General features: G+C 38.5%; 1 protein-coding gene across 5 annotated transcripts in view; it reads left to right on the top strand.

Moving 5' to 3' along the window:
* The window catches only part of LOC128640335 (tyrosine-protein phosphatase non-receptor type 6), a 601,976-nt gene that overhangs the window by 481,752 nt on the left and 94,263 nt on the right, over positions 1-25,961 (top strand). For all 5 annotated transcript variants that reach the window (XM_053692826.1, XM_053692828.1, XM_053692827.1 and 2 more), the window contains one exon: positions 8,245-8,358. In XM_053692826.1, coding sequence (XP_053548801.1) covers positions 8,245-8,358 — 114 coding nt within the window. The remainder of the gene's footprint in view (positions 1-8,244; positions 8,359-25,961) is intronic.

Raw genomic sequence — 25,961 nt, 5'->3', positions numbered from 1 at the left:
ATGGTTATATCATTTAGTAACCTGTAAGTAGCCTATGAGTCATGTCACTGCCCCTTACACTCACACCTACCAGATAGTTAATCATTTAGTACCCTGAGAGTCATGTCACTGTCCCTTACACTAACACCTACCAGATGGTTAATCATTTAGTAAGCTGTAAGTAACCTGAGAGTCATGTCACTGTCACTTACACTAACACCTACCAGATGGTTAATCATTTAGTAGCCTGAGAGTCATGTCACTGCCCCTTACACTAACACCTACAAGATGGTTAATCATTTAGTAAGCTGTAAGTAGCCTGAGAGTCGTGTCACTGCCCCTTACACTCTCACACCTACCAGATGGTTAATCATTTAGTAACCTGTAACTAGCCTGAGAGTCATGTCACTGCCCCTTACACTCACACCTACCAGATGGTTAATCATTTAGTAACCTGTAAGTAGCCTGAGAGTCATGTCACTGCCCCTTACACTCACACCTACCAGATGGTTAATCATTTAGTAGCCTGAGAGTCATGTCACTGCCCTTTACACTCACACCTACCAGATGGTTATATCATTTAGTAACCTGTAAGTAGCATTAGAGTCATGTCACTGTCACTTACACTCACACCTACCAGATGGTTAATCATTTAGTAACCTGTAAGTAGCCTGAGAGTCATTTCACTGCACCTTACACTCACACCTACCAGATGGTTATGTAATTTAGTAACCTGTAAGTAGCTTGAGAGCCATGTCACTGCCCCTTACACGCACACCTACCAGATGGTTATATCATTTAGTAACCTGTAAGTAGCCTGAGAGTCATGTCACTGCCCCTTACACTCACACCTACCAGATGGTTATATCATTTAGTAACCTGTAAGTAGTCTTAGAGCCGTGTCACTGCCCCTTACACGCACACCTACCAGATGGTTATATCATTTAGTAACCTGTAAGTAGCCTGAGAGTCATGTCATTGCCCCTTACACTCACACCTATCAGATGGTTATATAATTTAGTAACCTCTAAGTAGCCTGAGAGTCATGTCACTGCCCCTTACACTCACAACTACCAGATGGATATATCATTTAGTAACCTGTAAGTAGCCTGAGAGTCATTCACTGCCCCTTACACTCACACCTACCAGATGGTTATATCATTTAGTAACCTGTAAGTAGCCTGAGAGTCATGTCACTGCCCATTACACTCACACCTACCAGATGGTTATATCATTTAGTAACCTGTAAGTAGCCTGAGAGTCATGTCACTGCCCCTTACACTCACACCTACCAGATGGTTATATCATTTAGTAGCCTGAAAGTCATGTCACTGCCCCTTACACTCACAACTACCAGATGGTTATATCATTTAGTAACCTGTAAGTAGCCTGAGAGTCATGTCACTGTCCCTTACACTCACACCTACCAGATGGTTATACCATTTAGTAGCCTGAGAGTCATGTCACTGCCCCTTACACTCACAACTACCAGATGGTTATATCATTTAGTAACCTTTAAGTAGCCTGAGAGTCATGTCACTGCCCCTTACATTTACAACTACCAGATGGTTATATCATTTAGTAACCTGTAAGTAGCCTGAGAGTCATGTCACTGCCCCTTACACCTACCAGATGGTTATATAATTTAGTAACCTGTAAGTAGCCTGAGAGTCATGTCACTGTCACTTACACTCACACCTACCAGATGGTTATATCATTTAGAAACCTGTAAGTCGCCCGAGAGTCATGCCACTGTCCCTTACGCTTACACCTACCAGATGGTTATATAATTTAGTAACCTGTAAGTAGCCTGAGAGTCATGTCACTTTCATTTACACTCACACCTACCAGATGGTTATATCATTTAGTAACCTGTAAGTAGCTTGAGAGTCATGTCACTGTCCCTTACACTCACACCTACCAGATGGTTATATCATTTAGTAACCTGTAAGTAGCTTGAGAGTCATGTCACTGTCCCTTACACTCACACCTACCAGATGGTTATATCATTTAGTAACCTGTAAGTAGCCTTAGAGCCATGTCACTGCCCCTGCACTCACACCTACCAGATGGTTATATCATTTAGTAACCTGTATGTAGCCTGAGAGTCATGTCACTGTCCCTTACACTCACACCTACCAGATGGTTATATCATTTAGTAACCTGTAAGTAGCCTTAGAGCCATGTCACTGCCCCTGCACTCACACCTACCAGATGGTTATACCATTTAGTAGCCTGAGAGTCATGTCACTGCCCCTTACACTCACAACTACCAGATGGTTATATCATTTAGTAACCTTTAAGTAGCCTGAGAGTCATGTCACTGCCCCTTACATTTACAACTACCAGATGGTTATATCATTTAGTAACCTGTAAGTAGCCTGAGAGTCATGTCACTGCCCCTTAGACCTACCAGATGGTTATATAATTTAGTAACCTGTAAGTAGCCTGAGAGTCATGTCACTGTCACTTACACTCACACCTACCAGATGGTTAATTCTTTAGTAACCTGTAAGTCACCTGAGAGTCATGTCACTGCCCCTTACAGTCACACCTACCAGATGGTTATATCATTTAGTAACCTGTAAGTAGCTGAGAGTCATGTCACTCTCACTTACTCTCACACCTACCAGATGGTTATATCATTTAGTAACCTGTAAGTAGCCTGAGAGTCAGGTCACTGCCCCTTACACTTACACCTACCAGGTGGTTGTAGCATTAGTAACCTGTAAGTAGCCTGAGAGTCATGTCACTGTCACTTACACTCACACCTACCAGATGGTTATATAATTTAGTAACCTGTAAGTAGCCTGAGAGTCATGTCACTGCCCCTTTACACTCACATCTACCAGATGGTTATATCATTTAGTAAGCTGTAAGTAGCCTATGAGTCATGTCACTGCCCCTTACACTCACACTTACCAGATGGTTAATCATTTAGTAGCCTGAGAGTCATGTCACTGTCCCTTACACTAACACCTACCAGATGGTTAATCATTTAGTAAGCTGTAAGTAGCCTGAGAGTCATGTCACTGTCACTTACACTAACACCTACCAGATGGTTAATCATTTAGTAGCCTGAGAGTCATGTCACTGCCCCTTACACTAACACCTACCAGATGGTTAATCATTTAGTAAGCTGTAAGTAGCCTGAGAGTCATGTCACTGCCCCTTACACTCTCACACCTACCAGTTGGTTAATCATTTAGTAACCTGTAAGTAGCTTGAGAGTCATGTCACTGCCCCTTACACTCACACCTACCAGATGGTTAATCATTTAGTAACCTTTAAGTAGCCTGAGAGTCATGTCACTGACCCTTACACTCACACCTACCAGATGGTTAATCATTTAGTAGCCTGAGAGTCATGTCACAGCCCTTTACACTCACACCTACCATATGGTTAAATCATTTAGTAACCTGTAAGTAGCATTAGAGTCATGTCACTGTCACTTACACTCACACTTACTAGATGGTTATATCATTTAGTAACCTGTAAGTAGCCTGAGAGTCATGTCACTGCCCCTTACACTCACACCTACCAGATGGTTAATCATTTAGTAACCTGTAAGTATCCTGAGAGTCATTTCACTGCACCTTACACTCACACCTACCAGATGGTTATATAATTTAGTAACCTGTAAGTAGCTTGAGAGTCATGTCACTGCCCCTTACACTCACAACTACCAGATGGTTATATCATTTTGTAACCTGTAGCTAGCCTGAGAGTCATGTCACTGTCCCTTACACTCACACCTACTAGATGGTTATATCATTTAGTAACCTGTAAGTAGCCTGAGAGTCATGTCACTGCCCCCTACACTCACAACTACCAGATGGTTATATCATTTAGTAACCTGTAGCTAGCCTGAGAGTCATGTCACTGTCCCTTACACTCACACCTACCAGATGGTTATATCATTTAGTAACCTGTAAGTAGCCTTAGAGCCATGTCACTGCCCCTGCACTCACACCTACCAGATGGTTATATCATTTAGTAACCTGTATGTAGCCTGAGAGTCATGTCACTGTCACTTACACTCACACCTACCAGATGGTTAATTCTTTAGTAACCTGTAAGTCACCTGAGAGTCATGTCACTGCCCCTTACACTCACACCTACCAGGTGGTTATAGCATTAGTAACCTGTAAGTAGCCTGAGAGTCATGTCACTGTCACTTACACTCACACCTACCAGATGGTTATTTCATTTAGTAACCTGTAAGTAGCCGGAGAGTCATGTCACTGCCCCTTACACTCACACCTACCAGGTGGTTATATCATTTAGTAACCTGTAAGTAGCCTGAGAGTCATGTCACTGCCCCTTACACTCACACCTACCAGATGGTTAATCATTTAGTAACCTGTAAGTAGCCTGAGAGTCATGTCACTGTCCCTTACACTCACACCTACCAGATGGTTATATCATTTAGTAACCTGTAAGTAGCCTGAGAGTCATGTCACTGCCCCTTACACTCACACCTACCAGATAGTTATATAATTTAGTAAGCTGTAAGTAGCCTTAGAGTCATTTCACTGCCCCTTACACTCACAACTACCAGATGGATATATAATTTAGTAACATGTAAGTAGACTGAGAGCCATGTCACTGCCCCTTACATTCACACCTACCAGATGGTTATATCATTTAGTGACCTGTAAGTAGCCTGAAAATCATGTCACTGCCCCTTACACTCACACCTACCAGATGGTTATATAATTTAGTGACCTGTAAGTAGCCTGAAAATCATGTCACTGCCCCTTACACTCACACCTACCAGATGGTTATATCATTTAGTAACCTGTATGTAGCCTATGAGTCATGTCACTTATCTTTACATTCACACCTACCAGATGGTTATATCATTTAGTAACCTGTAAGTAGCCTGAGAGTCATGTCACTGCCCCTTACACTCACAACTACCAGATGGTTATATCATTTAGTAACATGTAAGTAGCCTGAGAGTCATGTCACTGCCCCTTACACCTACCAGATGGTTATATAATTTAGTAACCTGTAAGTAGCCTGAGAGTCATGTCACTGTCACTTACACTCACACCTACCAGATGGTTATATCATTTAGTAACCTGTAAGTAGCCTGAGAGTCGTGTCACTGTCCCTTACGCTTACACCTACTAGATGGTTATATCATTTAGTAACCTGTAAGTAGCATTAGAGTCATGTCACTGTCACACTCACACCTACCAGATGGTTATATCATTTAGTAACCTGTAAGTAGCCTTAGAGCCATGTCACTGCCCTGCACTCACACCTACCAGATGGTTATATCATTTAGTAACCTGTATGTAGCCTGAGAGTCATGTCACTGTCACTTACACTCACACCTACCAGATGCTTAATTCTTTAGTAACCTGTAAGTCACCTGAGAGTCATGTCACTGCCCCTTACACTCACACCTACCAGGTGGTTATAGCATTAGTAACCTGTAAGTAGCCTGAGAGTCATGTCACTGTCACTCACACTCACAACTACCAGATGGTTATATCATTTAGTAACCTGTAAGTAGCCTGAGAGTCATGTCACTGCTCCTTACACTCACACCTACCAGATAGTTATATAATTTAGTAAGCTGTAAGTAGCCTGAGAGTCATGTCACTGCCCCTTACACTCACAACTACCAGATCGATATATCATTTAGTAACCTGTAAGTAGACTGAGAGCCATGTCACTGCCCCTAACACTCACACCTACCAGATGGTTATATCATTTAGTGACCTGTAAGTAGCCTGAAAATCATGTCACTGCCCCTTACACTCACACCTACCAGATGGTTATATCATTTAGTAACCTGTATGTAGCCTATGAGTCATGTCACTTATCTTTACAGTCACACCTACCAGATGGTTATATCATTTAGTAACTTGTAAGTAGCCTGAGAGTCATGTCACTGCCCCTTACACTCACAACTACCAGATGGTTATATCATTTAGCAACATGTAAGTAGCCTGAGAGTCATGTCACTGTCCCTTACACCTACCAGATGGTTATATAATTTAGTAACCTGTAAGTAGCCTGAGAGTCATGTCACTGTCACTTACACTCACACCTACCAGATGGTTATATCATTTAGAAACCTGTAAGTAGCCTGAGAGTCGTGTCACTGTCCCTTATGCTTATACCTACCAGATGGTTATATAATTTAGTAACCTGTAGCTAGCCTGAGAGTCATGTCACTGTCCCTTACACTCACACCTACTAGATTGTTATATCATTTAGTAACCTGTAAGTAGCATTAGAGTCATGTCACTGTCACTTACACTCACACCTACCAGATGGTTATATCATTTAGTAACCTGTAAGTAGCCTTAGTCATGTCACTCCCCCTGCACTCACTCCTACCAGATGGTTATATCATTTAGTAACCTGTATGTAGCCTGAGAGTCATGTCACTGTCACTTACACTCACACCTACCAGATGGTTAATTCTTTAGTAACCTGTAAGTCACCTGAGAGTCATGTCACTGCCCCTTACACTCACACCTACCAGGTGGTTATAGCATTAGTAACCTGTAAGTAGCCTGAGAGTCATGTCACTGTCACTTACACTCACACCTAACAGATGGTTATATCATTTAGTAACCTGTAAGTAGCCTGAGAGTCATGTCACTGCCCCTTACACTCACACCTACCATGTGGTTATATCATTTAGTAACCTGTAAGTAGCCTGAGAGTCATGTCACTGCCCCTTACATTCACACCTACCAGATGGTTAATCATTTAGTAACCTGTAAGTAGCCTGAGAGTCATGTCACTGTCCCTTACACTCACACCTACCAGATGGTTATATCATTTAGTAACCTGTAAATAGCCTGAGAGTCATGTCACTGCCCCTTACACTCACACCTACCAGATAGTTATATAATTTAGTAAGCTGTAAGTAGCCTTAGAGTCATGTCACTGCCCCTTACACTCACAACTACCATATGGATATATCATTTAGTAACCTGTAAGTAGACTGAGAGCCATGTCACTGCCCCTTACACTCACACCTACCAGATGGTTATATCATTTAGTGACCTGTAAGTAGCCTGAAAATCATGTCACTGCCCCTTACACTCACACCTACCAGATGGTTATATCATTTAGTGACCTGTAAGTAGCCTGAGAGTCGTGTCACTGTCCCTTACACTCACACCTACCAGATGGTTATATAATTTAGTAACATGTAGCTAGCCTGAGAGTCATGGCACTGTCCCTTACACTCACACCTACTAGATGGTTATATCATTTAGTAACCTGTAAGTAGCATTAGAGTCATGTCACTGTTACTTAGACTCACACCTACCAGATGGTTATATCATTTAGTAACCTGTAAGTAGCCTTAGAGCCATGTCACTGCCCCTGCACTCACACCTACCAGATGGTTATATCATTTAGTAACCTGTATGTAGCCTGAGAGTCATGTCACTGTCACTTACACTCACACCTACCAGATGGTTAATTATTTAGTAACCTGTAAGTCACCTGAGAGTCATGTCACTGCCCCTTACACTCACACCTACCAGGTGGTTATAGCATTAGAAACCTGTAAGTAGCCTGAGAGTCATGTCACTCTCACTTACACTCACACCTACCAGATGGTTATATCATTTAGTAACCTGTAAGTAGCCTGAGAGTCATGTCACTGCCCCTTACACTCACACCTACCAGGTGGTTATATCATTTAGTAACCTGTAAGTAGCCTGAGAGTCATGTCACTGCTCCTTACACTCACACCTACCAGATAGTTATATAATTTAGTAAGCTGTAAGTAGCCTGAGAGTCATGTCACTGCCCCTTACACTCACAACTACCAGATGGATATATCATTTAGTAACCTGTAAGTAGACTGAGAACCATGTCACTGCCCCTTACACTCACACCTACCAGATGGTTATATCATTTAGTGACCTGTAAGCAGCCTGAAAATCATGTCACTGCCCCTTACACTCACACCTACCAGATGGTTATATCATTTAGTGACCTGTAAGTAGCCTGAAAATCATGTCACTGCCCGTTACACTCACACCTACCAGATGGTTATATAATTTAGTAACCTGTATGTAGCCTATGAGTCATGTCACTTATCTTTACACTCACACCTACCAGATGGTTAATCATTTAGTAAACTGTAAGTAGCCTTAGAGTCCTGTCACTGTCACTTACACTCACACATACCAGATGGTTATATCATTTAGTTACCTGTAAGTAGCTTATAAGTCATGTCACTGTCACTTTCACTCACACCTCTCATTTTCTCTTTAGGATGGTAAATACACTCTTGGAGATGCAAAGTTTGATTCTCTCACAGACCTGATTGAGGAGTACAAGAAAAAACACATAGAGGAGGTGTCAGGGAATAAAGTTTACCTAAAGCAGGTGAGTGACGATGGTTTAGGTGAGTGTTGATTGGACAGGTGAGTGTTGATTGGACAGTTGAGTGTTGATGAGCCAGTTAAGTGTTGATGGGTTCAGGTAAGTGTTGATGGTTAAGGTAAGTGTTGATTAGGCTGGTGAGTGTTGATGGGACAGGTGAGTGTTGATGGGACAGGTGAGTGTTGATTGGACAGGTGAGTGTTGATTGGACAGGTGAGTGTTGATGGGACAGGTGAGTGTTGATAAGTCAGTTGAGTTCTGTTGTGGCATGTGAGTGCTATTGAGGCAGGTGAGTGCTGCTAAGGCATGTGAAGGCTTTTGAGGCATGTCAGTGCTGTTGAGTCAGGTGAGTGTTGATGGGGCAGATGAGAGTACATGGGGCAGGTGAAAGTTCAGGCAAATGTGGTGCATACAGATGACTTGGCCAGGTGATTTTTGTGATGCAGTTTCTGCACTCATGTGTAGGTCAAGATATGTACGTGTTGTGTATCTACGACAGACATGTATGTGCTCTAGGTTAGATCACACTGCCCTCTGCTGGTAGCACAGCAGTATCAGACAATTGTCAATCTTGCATGTGGCTGCAAAATCCCCAGCAATTTCCTCCAAGAACTAATCTCCTTTGTAATTGGACCAGTCATTGCTTTACATAGCATAATCATTACTACTAATGTATAGTAGTAATATTGCTATTTCTAGTGTATGCAAGTAATATTATTATTACTAATGTTTGCATGCTCTATGTAAATCATGAAACTTACTTTTACTTTGTTTCCCTTTAATATTAATGTGTTTGGTGTTGATTTTTTTTTTATTATAACTAATGTGTGTGAGTAATATTATTACTAATGTGTGTGAGTAATATTATTACTAATGTGTGTGAGTAATATTATTACTAATGTGTGTGAGTAATATTATTACTATTGTGTGTGAGTAATATTATTACTATTGTGTGTGAGTAATATTATTATTATTACTAATGTGTGTGAGTAATTTTATTATTATTACTAATGTGTGTGATTAATAATATTATTATTACTAATGTGTGTGATTAACATTATTGTGACGGACCGCCTGGTACCCCGAATGAGTACCTCCGTCAGAACACTTCCCTTGTCCTGGACATCCCTTTATCCAGAGCAATAGCTCCTGGTATCTCCCTTTGACCGCAGTCTAAAGTTATAGAGGGGATCAGAACTGAAACAACAGTCAGTGGTCTGAACACAAAATGAGCACTTTATTTGAAAGCAGCACACATATTTATACAGCCTGGCATTCCAGAGTCACAGAGCTTCAGGTTACAGAGGGCATTGGTTAAACAGTAAAGCAAACATATGAACAATACAGCAAACCTCTAACAATTGTCTATTCACAGGTAAAACAGATTAACATATCAAGTTAATTAACTGGGGAGGAAAGTTTACTCAGACAATCTGATTTTGGGCAGTCTAGTTAAAATAATCACACAGGAACACAATCAGTTTACCCAGACAGACTCCTGAGACACAATCAGATTAGAAACGTAAATAAAATACATCTTATTACAGAATATAAGAACTGCTCTTATTAACTATTAAGTCCTTTATGCCCACTTGGTTTATAGAGTCACAATTGCTCCCACAAGGGGCACTCACACCCTGTACCCATCTTGTATTTATGGATACAGGGTGACATGGACATAAGACAGAGTTATGAAAGTACATGGGGTGTCCAGCATATAAAATTCCACATTTCCATGAAGTATTTGGGTATCCTTAAGCCCATGTACCTCCTGCCCAAAGAATGTTCCATAACAGGCCCTCAGATCTTGGTGACTCACGTCACATATCTCCCCCCTTCGGAAGGAGACTAACACAGGAGAAGACCCCAGACGGGTTGACTTTGAAGTTAGTCCATAGATCCATTCCCCCAAAGCCCGTATCCACACAGTACACCAAACAAATTGTCCCAAACAGAGCATCACTCACCCGGCCGACCTCTGTCTCTCTCATAGAACATACCCGCTGCTGGGAAAAAGTGCCGACTGTCCCTTCTCCCTGGAGTCCTTTCAGTCGCTGAAGAAAAGACAGGGTGGCTGGGCTCACTCCAACATGCTGTTGCGGATCTGGGCCAACTGCCCAGCAACCCTGGAGAATACAGGTGGAGACTGTAGTCCCATCCACTTGTACTGGATAGGAATCTGCCATTGCTTGCAGAGAGAGGCCAACATCTCTCTGTCCCAATTCCAGCTCCTCCCCTGGGATTGCTGCATGCTCCTCCGGTCCCTCTGCCAGCATGAGGCTGTCATTCCTGTTTTATGGGGTGCCGGTTAGGGGTGGGCAAAGGCCAATAACACTCTGCCCTGTTGCCTTCTCTTCTGCTTGGTAATCCGCATCTGACACCTCAGAGGAAAAGTCAATTAGATCCACAATCTCTGGGTCCAGCTGGGGAGATAACAGGGTGACTGGGGTCCCCATGCCAGGGGGTTGAGGATCTGGGTTGACTTCCCCGTATCCCTGCACTCCACGTGTGGAGACCACTGTCTCATCCACACCTCCCGGACCAACATCCGTGGATATGAAGTCCACTAGATCCGCTGCCTCTGAAGTAAGTAAAGGACCACTTTCCAGCAGTTCTAGGTAATCCACCTCAAGGTACCATTTCTGATAGATAAGCCAGGTCAGGTTCTAAGGCAAGTGCTTCCGATGGCTGTTACAGCTCCTGCCTCTTGCTTTGAATGTCCCAGAATCGATATCCCTCGGGACTGCCAAAGTCAACTTTCTCCTCAAATGCTTCCCATAATAAGCCGGGGCCACCAAAGTCATCACCTTCTGGGGAATAGTGCGTTTCTACCCTCGACTGCCACCTGTCTGCAAACCAATATAACGCTCTGTACGATCCTCAAGCTCGACCTCACTTTGCACCAGACACTTCAGTTCGGCTATCCCCTCACTTGTGGGTTGTCCTCTCAGTAAGCAGAGCCGCAAGTTTACCTGGTCCCCGAAGCGCTGTTCTGGGGAGGGCAGGACTTTGCCTCTGCAGCCATACCAATTCTCCAGTGCATCTTCCCACATCTTTAGCCGAATCAGGGCTCTCCATTCCAGGCACATCTACTCTGGAACTGGCCCTCCTAAAACAGTAAGGGCGACTTTGACTTGCCACTCGAAGTCCCATATCGGAACTTCCCATTTAGAGGTATCTGATCCAAGCATTTCAGCTGTCCGAATATTCCGAAACCTGGTGATCTGCTTCACCACCTCGGTGTTCGCTACCTGGACTGCTGCTTCGGATGGGCTGGCTCCGTAGATTGACAACCTTCTTCGCACTCTGCTGTGGAATATTTCCTCTGCATCGTCCATAATCAGTGGTCTGAACACAAAAATGAACACTTTATTTGAAAGCAGCACACAGATTTATACACCCTGGCATTCACAAAGCTTCAGGTTACAGAGGGCATTGGTTAAACAGTAAAGCAAACATATGAACAATACATCAAACCTCTAACAATTGTCTATTCACAGGTAAAACAGATTAACATATTAAATTAATTAACTGGGGAGGGGAGTTTACTCAGACAATCTGATTTTGGGCAGTCTAGTTAACATAATCACACAGGAACACAATCAGTTTACCCAGACAGACTCCTGAGACACAATCAGATCTGCAACGTAAATAAAATACATCTTGTTACAAACTATAAAAACAGCTCTTATTAACTATTAAGTCCTTTATGCCCACTTGGTTTATAGAGTCACAATTGCTCCCACAAGGGGCACTCACACCCTGTACCCATCCTGTATTTATGGATACAGGGTGACATGGACATAAGAAAGAGTTATGAAAGTACATGGGGTGTCCAGCATATTAAATTCCATATTTCCATGCAGTCTCTGGGTATCCTTAAGCCCATGTACCTCCAGCCCAAAGAATGTTCCATAACAGGCCCTCAGATCTTGGTGACTCACGTCACAATTATTATTACCAATGTGTGTGAATAATATTATTATTACTAATGTGTGTGATTAATATTATTATTATTACCAATGTGTATGATTAATATTATTATTACTAATGTGTGTGATTATTAGTATTAATGCTAATGTGTGTGAATAATATTATTATTACTAATGTGTGTGATTAATATTATTATTATTACTAATGTGTGTGATTATTAGTATTACTGCTAATGTGTGTGAATAATATTATTATTACTAATGTGTGTGATTAATATTAGTATTACTAATGTGTGTGATTAATATTATTATTACTAATGTGTGTGTGATTAATATTAGTATTACTAATGTGTGTGATTAATATTATTATTACTAATGTGTGTGTGATTAATATTAGTATTACTAATGTGTGTGAGTAATATTATTATTACTAATGTGTGTGATTAATATTACTATTGTGTGTGATTAATATTATTATTACTAATGTGTGTGAGTAATATTATTATTACTGTGTGTGATTAATATTATTATTACTAATGTGTGTGAGTAATATTATTACTATTGTGTGTGATTAATATTATTATTACTATTGTGTGTGATTAATATTATTATTACTAATGTGTGTGAGTAATATCATTACTAATGTTTGTGAGTAATATCATTACTAATGTGTGTGATTTATATTATTATTACTAATGTGTGTGAGTCATATTATTACTAATGTGTGTGATTAATTTTATTATTACTATTGTGTGTGATTGATATTATTATTACTATTGTGTGTGATTTATATTATTATTACTAATGTGTGTGAGTAAAATTATTACTAATGTGTGTGATTAATATTATTATTACTAATGTGTGTGATTAATATTATTATTACTAATGTGTGTGAGTAATATTATTATTACTATTGTGTGTGATTAATATTATTATTACTAATGTGTGTGAGTAATATTATTACTATTGTGTGTGATTCATATTATTACTAATGTGTGTGAGTAATATTATTACTAATGTGTGTGATTAATATTATTACTGTGTGGAAAGGTGATAACTAAGCGCCAACTATAACGCAACAGACCTCCAGCTCTAATAAATTGGCACCTAGTTGCCAAGGGTGGATTCAATTTTAAGATTGGATATCAGAGCGCCAAACAACGTAGGCAGGGTCTATGGGCAGATAGTCAAATACCAAAGGTAACAATAGGTTGAAATAATATGATTTAATACATAAGATAAAAAAGTTGGTACATTTAAAATTATACAACAATTGGTCATGGATCCATGTTACACTTTAAAATATATATTGAAACAATAGGAACAATTTAAAAATGCTTGTAGAACAATAAATAACAAAAAAAAAAAAACAAAAAAAAATCTAACAAATAATGTCTATCGCTTAAAACTTAAATTCTAATATGTGAATGCTAGGAGCGCTTATGCACACTCTATTTATAAAAACAATGGGTTACAATGCACAGGTGGATAGATTCCAGGTTGCTTGAAACCAGTGGATGTGAAATGTAAGTGGCTCCAAATTGGGGTTTTGCCTATGTGTTTCTTACATCCTTGCTTCCCTCATAAATAATCATTCGCTATGATCATTATTTAACAGAGGGATTCTAGTTTCTATGTATGAAGCGCATAGCTGCTAAATGAGATTTCAAACAGGGTATAATATATTTTATATATGACAAAAGCTTAACAATTTCAGGCAGAGTGTAGTGTGTTTAATGTACAACTTAAGGTTAAAATTACATACTGGAATGAAAATCGTGTTTCTGACTGACCTATTATGATTATGTGATTTCCTTCAGGTTAACATACTGTTTAAGACAAAAAAGTTGGAATTATTTGTTAACTACTGCCCAAGAAGATTTCTACATAATCAGCAGTTGGGATCCATATTGAGACAGACTATAGCAAGATTCTTATTATCCAATTTGAATATTTATTTGGACTTTTAAGCATTTTATGTTATATCATCCGTTTTTTAACCCACTGTTGTTATATGGTCTCTTTTAATTAACATCTCGAGGCTCTTTGAGCAAGTCCCTTATATCTAGCTCAGCAACTCTGAGCCCTTTAGATTTGTATTTTAGGGTATCAATTTAGAGCCTGTGTTCAATTTTAATCCAATCACAAAGTTTTGCCACTATTCAGTGTTTATAACAGATATTTGTTCACATCACATCACAGTTTGCAAGCAGAAACACATTTGAACACACGTTAAAGTTGTGCTGTTGTTTTTTTTGGTTCTATTTATGCTTTATGTTTGCATTAGTTGATTTGTCAAAAATTCACTTGTATATCGTTTTATTTTGAATTCATTGTTTATTTTGAAAATAAGGTTCAGACACCCCTGCAATATTTTTCTCACATTTTTTCACTTGTTAGGATTTACACCCTTTTTGGATAAACACATAGGCACAACCTCAGGTCTTATATTTTGAATTCAGGTTCTAGACATTCCTGTAACATTTTTTGTCCACCTGTTAGGAGTTACACAATTTTGGATAAACACATAGGCAAAACCCCAATTTGGAGCCACTTACATTTCACATCCACTGGTTTCAAGCAACCTGGAATCTATCCACCTGTGCATTGTAACCCATTGTTTTTATAAATAGAGTGTGCATAAGCGCTCCTAGCATTCACATATTAGAATTTAAGTTTTAAGCGATAGACATTATTTGTTAGATTTTTTTTTTTTTTTTTTTTGTTATTTATTGTTCTACAAGCATTTTTAAATTGTTCCTATTGTTTCAATATATATTTTAAAGTGTAACATGGATCCATGACCAATTGTTGTATAATTTTAAATGTACCAACTTTTTTATCTTATGTATTAAATCATATTATTTCAACCTATTGTTACCTTTGGTATTTGACTATCTGCCCATAGACCCTGCCTACGTTGTTTGGCGCTCTGATATCCAATCTTAAAATTAATATTATTACTAATGTGTGTGAGTAATATTATTACTAATGTGTGTGAGTAATATTATTATTACTATTGTGTGTGATTAATATTATTATTACTAATGTGTGTGAGTAATATTATTACTAATGTGTGTGATTAATATTATTACTAGTGTGTGAGTAATATTATTATTACTATTGTGTGTGATTAATATTATTATTACTAATGTGTGTGAGTAATATTATTACTAATGTGTGTGATTAATATTATTACTAATGTGTGTGAGTAATATTATTACTAATGTGAGTGAGTGATACTATTATTACTAATGTGTGTGATTAATATTATTACTACTAATTTGAGTGAGTGATACTATTATTACTAATGTGTGTGAGTAATCTCATTATTACTAATGTGTATGATTAATATTATTACTAATATGTGTCATTCATTTTATTATTACTAGTGTGTGATTAATATTGTTACTACTAAGGTGTGATTAATATTATTATTACTGATGTGTGTGAATAATAATATTATTATTACTAATGTGTGTGAGTGATAATATTACTACTAATATGTGTGATCAATATTATTATCATTGTGTGATTATTATTATAACCAATGTATGATTAATATTATCATTACTAGTTTGTTAGTAATATTATTATCACTAGTGTGTGTGATTAATATTGTTGCTGCTAATGTGTGTGATTACTATTATTATTAATGTGATTAATATTATCACTAATGAGTGTGATTAGTATTATTATTGCTAATGTGTGTGATTAATATTATTACTAAAGTATGTAATTAATTTTATTATTACTAGTGTATGATTAATATTTTTATTACTAATGTGTTTGAATATTATTACTAATGTGTAGGAATAATATTATTATCACTAATGAGTGTGATTAGTATTATTATTGCTAATGTGTGTGATTAATATTATTACTAATGTATGTAATTAATTTTATTATTACTAGTGTATGATTAGTATTATTATTACTAATGTGCGTGAATAATATTATTATTACTAATGTGTGTGATTGCTATTATTATTATTACTAATGTGTGTGAGTGATATTATTATCACTAATGTGTATGATTAATAATATTATCACTAATGCGTGTGAATAATATTATTACTAATGTGTGTGACTTAGATGATTATAACTAATGTGTGTTAGTAATATTATTATCACTGTGGGTGATTAATAGTATTACTGCTAATGTGTGTGATTATTATTATCACTAATGTGAGTGATTAATATTATTATTACTAATGTGTATGACTAATAATGGTATTACTAATGTGTGTGATTAATATTATTACTATTGTGTGATCAATATTTTCACTAATGTGCTATTATTGCTGTTTGTGAATAATATTATTTTTACTATTGTGTGAGTAAAATTATTATTACTATTGTGTGAGTACAATTATTATTACTAATGTGTATGATTAATATTATTACTAATTTGTGTAATTCATATTCACCTAAATTACAAGTTTTGCGGTACGCCTATATCGCTGGAAAATTGGCCTTTGAGCGCAGAATGGAAGATCGCCCGTATTACAAGTCGTGGCGGTACAGCTATACCTCTAGTGTTTTAGCCTGTACCGCAACTCTCCATTCCGCACTCAAAATATGGCTTTTGAGTGTGGAATTTTCAGGTAACCCGTATTACAGGTTGTGCGGTCTGGCTATTACGCTAGCGTTATAGCTTATACCGCAACAATCCATTCCGCTATCAAAGACCAGTAGTTATTGATTTTGCAAAACAAAAATGTTTCACAAAACTCATAACAAAAATGTTACAAAGTACACTAACACCCATACACTACCTATTAACCCCTAAACCGCCATCCCCCCGCATTGCAAATACTATAATAAACCTATTAACCCCTAATCCGCCGCCCACCCACATCGCGACTACTAAATAAACCTAATAACCCCTAATCCGCCGCCCACCCACATCGCCAACACTAAAATAAAGTATTAACCCCTAATCCGTCGCCCCTACCGTATCGCGACTACCTAAATTAAGGTATTAACCCCTAATCTGCCATCCCCCCTCATCGCTAATACTAAAATAAACCTATTAAACCCTAAACTGCCGTCCCCCACATCACTAATACTAAAATAAACCTATTAACCCCTAAACAGCCGCCCCCCCCACATTGCGACACACTAAATTAAACTATTAACTCCTAAACCTACCACCCCCCTAACTTTAAATTAAAGTTACAATATAACTACCTTAAAATAAATAAAAATGTACCTGTGAAATAAATAAAACCTAAGCTTAAACTATAAATAAACCTAACATTACTATTTTAACAAAATAAAATATACCAAAAATAAAAAAAACTAAATTACAAAATAAAAAAATCCTAACACTATGAAAAAAACACCTAACATTACAAAAAAAACCTAATCTATTAGACCTATAAAAACAAAAAATCCACCCCAAAATAAAAAACCCCCTTATAAAACAATAAACTACCAATAGCTCTTAAAAGGGCCTTTTGTAGGGCATTGCCCTGAAGCAATCAGCTCTTTTTTTTCCAAATCAGCCAATAGGATTTAAGCAGCTCTCATCCAATTGGCTGATTAGAATTTTTCAGCCAATAGGGATTCAACGTACCCCAATATAAAACAGGTACCTTGCATTCAAGCTTCAATGTGCGGTGGAGATCGCATAAAGAGGAGTCTCCACGTTATTCCGATGACCGCCGCCGACAGCTCCGCCTCCGCGTCACATCAGCTCCGCCTCCGCGTCACATCAGCTCCGCGACCCCTGGATGAAGATGGCTCCATGACACCGGGATGAAGATTGAAGATGGAGACACCTGGAAGAAGACCTTCACTGCTGGACTTCAGGAATGGTGAGTACCTATTTTGGGGTTAGTGTTAGTTTTATAAATAAATCCAACGTACGTTTCGCAAGAAGCTTTATCAAGGTTCTTGCGTACGTTGGATTTATTGTTCTTTGGCGTCTTTCCAAGTATCTGCACACCAATAAGAAGAGCTACAGTTACTAGACTTTCTGGGGAAGGTTGTGTGGTTCAGTTTCTACACTCCTTACCACGGTTTCTAGTATCTTGTTAAGCTCATATTGAGCAATTACTATATTGTATTGCCTAAACTTATTGCAAAAGGTGTTAATAGCAGGTCTTGTGACGCTATTTTATATATTATGTTTTAATAAATTCTTTTATCTGAACAACTGGTACAAGAATCTGTTTACCCAACAGTATAAAAGTGGGTGTGCGCTTTTACCTGAGCTTGGCTATAGCTCCACCGCATGTGAGTAACCATTTGCACAGACACAAGTTTTGTATTGCAACAAAGTTACAGAATTACGCTATGTGGCATATTTTCTCTTTTTTATGAGGATCAAGGGAGACCACACAGAAGACTGAAGAGTGCCAGGAAGAATATACATATCCTTATATGAACTCTATATAAATCAATATATTTTTTATGTTTTAAAAATATATTAGTGGCACCACATATATCCTTTTTGTTTTTTATTATTTTTTTGTTTATCTTATTATATCACATTTATTTCATCAAGCCTGTAACATAGTATCAATCACTGAGTCAGAGAAACCTCTGACTAAGCACTAAGCATTCAATTTCCATACCTTCAAATTTAACGATTTGAGATCCTGAATAGAAAAACGGTCCTTGAGACAGAGGGTCTGGTCTTAAAGGAAGTGGCTAAGGTTGGCAACTGGACATCCGGACAAGATCTGCATACCAGAACTTGTGAAGCCATGCTGGTGCTACCAGAAACACAAATGATTGTTCAATGATGATCTTGAAGATCACTATTGGAAGAAGAACTAGAGGCATGAAGATATAAGCAGGTTGGTAAAACCAAGGAACTGCTAACACATCCACCAACTCCGCCTGATGATCCCTGGACCTGGACAAGTACCTTGGAAGTTTCTTGTTTAGATGGGAAGCCATCAGATCTATTTCTGGACCCCACATTTGAACAATCTGAAAAAACACATCTGGATGCAGAGACCCCTCCCCCGGATGTAAAGTCTGACGGCTGAGATAATCCGCTTACCAATTGTCTACACCTGGGATATGTACTGCAGAAATTAGACAAGAGCTGGATTCCGCCCAAGAAAGTATTCAAGATACTTCTTTCATAGCTAGGGGACTGTGAGTCCCACCCTGATGATTGACATATGCCACAGTTGTGATATTGTCTGTCTGAAAACAAATGAATGGTTCTCTCTTCAACAGAGGCCAAACCTGAAGAGCCCTGAAAATAGCACGGAGTTCTAAAATATTGATTGGTAACCTCGCCTCTTGAGATTTCCAAACCCCTTGTGCTGTCAGAAATCCCCAGACAGCTCCCCAACCTGAAAGACTTGCATCTGTTGTGATTACAGTCCAGGTTGGACAAACAAAAGAGGCCCCTTGAACTATACGATGGTGATCTAACCACCAAGTCAGAGAGAGTTGGACATTGGGATTTAAGGATATTAATTGTGATATCCTTGTATAATCCCTGCACCACTGATTCAGCATACAAAGCTAAAGAGGTCGCATATAAAAACTAGCAAAGGGGATCGTGTCCAATGCTGCAGTCATGAGACCTAAAACTTCCATGCACATAGCCACAGAAGGGAATGATTGATACTGAAGATTTCGAGAAGCTGAAACCAATTTTATTCCTCTTTTGTCTGTTAGAGACAGAGTCATGGACACTGAATTTATTTGGAAACCTAAAAAGGTGACCCTTGTCTGAGGAATCAAGGAACTTTTTGGTAAATTGATCCTCCAACCATGTCTTTGAAGAAACAACACTAGTTGATTAGTGTGAGATTTGGTAGAATGTAAAGACTGAGCTAGTACCAAGATATCGTCCAAATAAGGAAACACCGCAATACTCTGTTCTCTGATTACAGAGAGTAGGGCACCGAGAACCTTTGAAAAAATTCTTGGAGCCGTCACTAGGCCAGATGGAAGAGTGACAAATTGGTAATGCTTGTCTAGAAAAGAGAATCTCAGAAACCGATAGTGGTCTGGATGAATCGGAATATGAAGATATGCATCCTGTAAGTCTATCATGGACATATAATGACTTTGCTGAACAAAAGGCAGAATGTTGGCACTCTTACAAAACTATTTACAATTTCAGATCCAGAACTGGCCTGAATGAATTTTCTTTTTTTGGGACAATAAATAGAGTTGAATAAACCCCCAGACCCTGCTCCTGAAATGGAACTGGTATGATTACCCCTGAAAACTCTAGATCTGAAGCACACTTCAGAAAAGCCTGAGCTTTCACTGGATTTGCTGGAACGTGTGAGAAAAAATCTTCTCACAGGAGGTCTTACTCTGAAACCTATTCAATACCCTTGAGAGACAATACTCTGAATCCATTGATTTTGGACAGAATCTGCCCAAATATTTTGGACATTTTTTTAATATGCCCCCCACCAGCTGAGCTGGAATGAGGGCCGCACCTTCATGACCTTCAGGACTTGGGGGCTGGCATTGGTTTCTTAAAAGGCTTGGATTTATTCCAACTTGAAGGTTTCCAATTGGAACCAGATTCTTTGGGGGAAGGATTGGCTTTCTGTTCCTTATTCTGTCGAAAAGAACGAAAACGATTAGAAGCTTTAGATTTACCCTTAGATCTTATATCCTGAGGTAAAAAAAACTCCCTTCCCCACAGTGACAATTGAAATAATTGAATCCAACTGAGAACCAAATAAATTGTTACCTTGGAAAGAAAGAGATAGTAATCTAGACTTAGATACCATGTCAGCATTCCAATATTTGAGCCACAAAGCTCTTCTAGCTAAAATAGCTAAAGACATAGATTTAACATCAATATTAATGATATCAACAATAGCATCACAGATAAAATGATTAGCATGTTGAAGCAAGTGAACAATGCTAGACAAATCAGGATCTGTTTCCTTTTGCGCTAAGCTTTCCAACCAAAATGTTGATGCAGCTGCAACATCAGCCATGGATATAGCAGGCCTAAGAATGTAGCCAGAAAATAAATAAGCTTACCTTAGATAAGATTTAAGTTTCCTATCTAAAGGGTCCTTAAAAGAAGTACTATCTTCCATAGGAATAGTAGTAAGTTTGGCAAGATTAGAAATAGCCCCATCAACTTTGGGTATTTTTTCCGAAAACTCCAATCTAACTGCTGGTAAAGGATACAACTTTTTAAACCTAGAAGAAAGAATAAAAGAAGTACCAGGCCTACTCCATTCCTTTGAAATCATATGAGAAATAGCATCAGGAACTGGAAAAACCTCTGGAGTAACCATAGGAGGTTTATAGTATCAAGAGGACTAGTTTCCTCAATATCCAAAGTAATCAACACCTCTTTTAACAAGGAACGAATATACTCCATCTTAAAGAGATAATTAGATTTGTCATTGTCAATATCTGAGGTAGGATCTTCTGAACCAGATAGATCCTGATCAGAGGAGGATAATTAAGTATGTTGTCGGTCATTTAAAATGTCATCAACTTTATGAGAAGTTTTAAAAGACCTTTTACGTTTATTAGAAGGCGGAATAGCAGACAAAGCCTTCTAAATCACATCAGCAATTAAATCTTTTATATTCACAGGGATATCATGTACATTAGATGTTGAAGGAACAACAGGCATTGTACTAGTACTGATGGATACATTCTCTGAATGTAAAAGCTTATCATGAAAACTGTTACATACTACAACTGGAGATATAATCTCCGCTAATTTACAACAGATACACTTAGCTTTGGTAGAACTGTTATCAGGCAGCAGGGTTCCAACAGTAGTTTTTGAGACAGGATCAGATTGAGACATCTTGCAAATGTAAGAGAAAAAAAACAACATATAAAGCAAAATGATCAATTTCCTTATATGGCAGTTTCAGGAGTGGGAAAAAAATGCAAACAGAATAGCCATCTGAGCATAAAAAAGGCAAGAGGCATATAGGAAGTGGGGTTTAAATAATAAAATTATATGGTGAAAAGTATGGCGCGCAACGCAAAATGAAATTTCTTTCATGTAATTAGCAAGAGTCCATGAGCTAGTGACGTATGGGACATACATTCCTACCAGGAGGGGCAAAGTTTCCCAAACCTCAAAATGCCTATAAATACACCCCTCACCACACCCACAAATCAGTTTTACAAACTTTGCCTCCTATGGAGGTGGTGAAGTAAGTTTGTGCTAGATTCTACGTTGATATGCGCTCCGCAGCAGATTGGAGCCCGGTTTTCCTCTCAGCATGCAGTGAATTTCAGAGGGATGTGAGGAGAGTATTGCCTATTTGAATTCAATGATCTCCTTCTACGGGGTCTATTTCATAGGTTCTCTGTTATCGGTCGTAGAGATTCATCTCTTACCTCCCTTTTCAGATCGACGATATACTCTTATATATACCATTACCTCTACTGATTCTCGTTTCAGTACTGGTTTGGCTTTCTACTACATGTAGATGAGTGTCTTGGGGTAAGTAAGTCTTATTTTCTGTGACACTCTAAGCTATGGTTGGGCACTTTTATATAAAGTTCTAAATATATGTATTCAAACATTTATTTGCCTTGACTCAGGATGTTCAACGTTCCTTATTTCAGACAGTCAGTTTCATATTTGGGATAATGCATTTGAATCAATCATTTTTTTCTTACCTTAAAATTTGACTTTTTTTCCTGTGGGCTGTTAGGCTCGCGGGGGCTGAAAATGCTTCATTTTATTGCGTCATTCTTGGCGCGGACTTTTTTGGCGCAAATTTTTTTTTTCTGTTTCCGGCGTCATACGTGTCGCCGGAAGTTGCGTCATTTTTGACATTTTTTTGCGCCAAAAGTGTCGGCGTTCCGGATGTGGCGTCATTTTTGGCGCCAAAAGCATTTAGGCGCCAAATAATGTGGGCGTCTTTTTTGGCGCTAAAAAATATGGGCGTCACTATTGTCTCCACATTATTTAAGTCTCATTATTTATTGCTTCTGGTTGCTAGAAGCTTGTTCACTGGCATTTTTTCCCATTCCTGAAACTGTCATTTAAGGAATTTGATCAATTTTGCTTTATATGTTGTTTTTTCTATTACATATTGCAAGATGTCCCAGATTGACACTGAGTCAGAAGATACTTCTGGAAAAACGCTGCCTGGTGCTGGATCTACCAAAGTTAAGTGTATCTGTTGTAAACTTGTGGTATCTGTTCCTCCAGCTGTTGTTTGTAATGAATGTCATGACAAACTTGTTAAATGCAGATAATATTTCCTTTAGTAATGTTACATTACCTGTTGCGGTTCCGTCAACATCTAATACTCAGAGTGTTCCTGTTAACATAAGAGATTTTGTTTCTAAATCCATTAAGAAGGCTATGTCTGTTATTCCCCCTTCTAGTAAACGTAAAAGGTCTTTTAAAACTTCTCATTTTTCAGATGAATTTTTAAATGAACATCATCATTCTGATTCTGATAGTGGTTCCTCTGGTTCAGAGGATTCTGTCTCAGAGGTTGATGCTGATAAATCTTCATATTTGTTCAAAATGGAATTTATTCGTTCTTTACTTAAAGAGGTCTTAATTACATTAGAAATAGAGGATTCTGGTCCTCTTGATACTAAATCTAAACGTTTAAATAAGGTTTTTAAATCTCCTGTAGTTATTCCAGAAGTTTTTCCTGTCCCTGATGCTATTTCTGAAGTAATCTCCAGGGAATGGAATAATTTGGGTAATTAATTTACTCCTTCTAAACGTTTTAAGCAATTATATCCTGTGCCATCTGACAGATTAGAATTTTGGGACAAAATCCCTAAGGTTGATGGGGCTGTCTCTACTCTTGCTAAACGTACTACTATTCCTACGGCAGATAGTACTTCCTTTAAGGATCCTTTAGATAGGAAGATTGAATCCTTTCTAAGAAAAGCTTACTTATGTTCAGGTAATCTTCTTAGACCTGCTATATCTTTAGCGGATGTTGCTGCAGCTTCAACTTTTTGGTTAGAAGCTTTAGCGCAACAAGTAACAGATCATAATTCTCATAGCATTATTAATCTTCTTCAACATGCTAATAACTTTATTTGTGATGCCATCTTTGATATCATTAGAGTTGATGTCAGGTATATGTCTCTAGATATTTTAGCTAGAAGAGCTTTATGGCTTAAAACTTGGAATGCTGATATGTCTTCTAAGTCAACTTTGCTTTCCCTTTCTTTCCAGGGTAATAAATTATTTGGTTCTCAGTTGGATTCTATTATCTCAACTGTTACTGGAGGGAAAGGAACTTTTTTACCACAGGATAAAAAATCTAAAGGTAAATTTAGGTCTAATAATCGTTTTCGTTCCTTTCGTCACAATAAGGAACAAAAGCCTGATCCTTCACCCACAGGAGCGGTATCAGTTTGGAAACCATCTCCAGTCTGGAATAAATCCAAGCCTTTTAGAAAACCAAAGCCAGCTCCCAAGTCCACATGAAGGTGCGGCCCTCATTCCAGCCCAGCTGGTAGGGGGCAGATTACGATTTTTCAAAGAAATTTGGATCAATTCAATTCACAATCTTTGGATTCAAAACATTGTTTCAGAAGGGTACAGAATTGGCTTCAAAATAAGGCCTCCTGCAAAGAGATTTTTTCTTTCCCGTGTCCCAGTAAATCCAGCGAAGGCTCAAGCATTTCTGAAATGTGTTTCAGATCTAGAGTTGGCTGGAGTAATTATGCCAGTTCCAGTTCTGGAACAGGGGCTGGGGTTTTATTCAAATCTCTTCATTGTACCAAAGAAGGAGAATTCCTTCAGACCAGTTCTGGATCTAAAAATATTGAATCGTTATGTAAGGATACCAACATTCAAAATGGTAACTATAAGGACTATCCTGCCTTTTGTTCAGCAAGGGCATTATATGTCCACAATAGATTTACAGGATGCATATCTGCATATTCCGATTCATCCAGATCACTATCAGTTTCTGAGATTCTCTTTCCTAGACAAGCATTACCAGTTTGTGGCTCTGCCGTTTGGCCTAGCAACAGCTCCAAGAATTTTTTCAAAGGTTCTCGGTGCCCTTCTGTCTGTAATCAGAGAACAGGGTATTGTGGTATTTCCTTATTTGGACGATATCTTGGTACTAGCTCAGTCTTCACATTTAGCAGAATCTCATACGAATCGACTTGTGTTGTTTCTTCAAGATCATGGTTGGAGGATCAATTTACCGAAAAGTTCATTGATTCCTCAAACAAGGGTAACCTTTTTAGGTTTCCAGATAGATTCAGTGTCCATGACTCTGTCTCTGACAGACAAGAGACGTCTAAAATTGATCTCAGCTTGTCGAAACCTTCAATCACAATCATTCCCTTCGGTAGCCTTATGCATGGAAATTCTAGGTCTTATGACTGCTGCATCGGACGCGATCCCCTTTGCTCGTTTTCACATGCGACCTCTTCAGCTCTGTATGCTGAACCAGTGGTGCAGGGATTACACAAAGATATCTCAATTAATATCTTTAAAACCGATTGTACGACACTCTCTGACGTGGTGGACAGATCACCATCGTTTAGTTCAGGGGGCTTCTTTTGTTCTTCCGACCTGGACTGTAATTTCAACAGATGCAAGTCTGACAGGTTGGGGAGCTGTTTGGGGGTCTCTGACAGCACAAGGGGTTTGGGAATCTCAGGAGGTGAGATTACCAATCAATATTTTGGAACTCCGTGCAATTTTCAGAGCTCTTCAGTCATGGCCTCTTCTAAAGAGAGAATCGT

This window comes from Bombina bombina, chromosome 9, assembly GCF_027579735.1.
Source record: "Bombina bombina isolate aBomBom1 chromosome 9, aBomBom1.pri, whole genome shotgun sequence".
Classification (NCBI taxonomy): domain Eukaryota; kingdom Metazoa; phylum Chordata; class Amphibia; order Anura; family Bombinatoridae; genus Bombina; species Bombina bombina.
The sequence above is the reverse complement of the archived record's forward strand: the minus strand, read 5'-3'. Positions and strand labels throughout refer to the sequence as shown.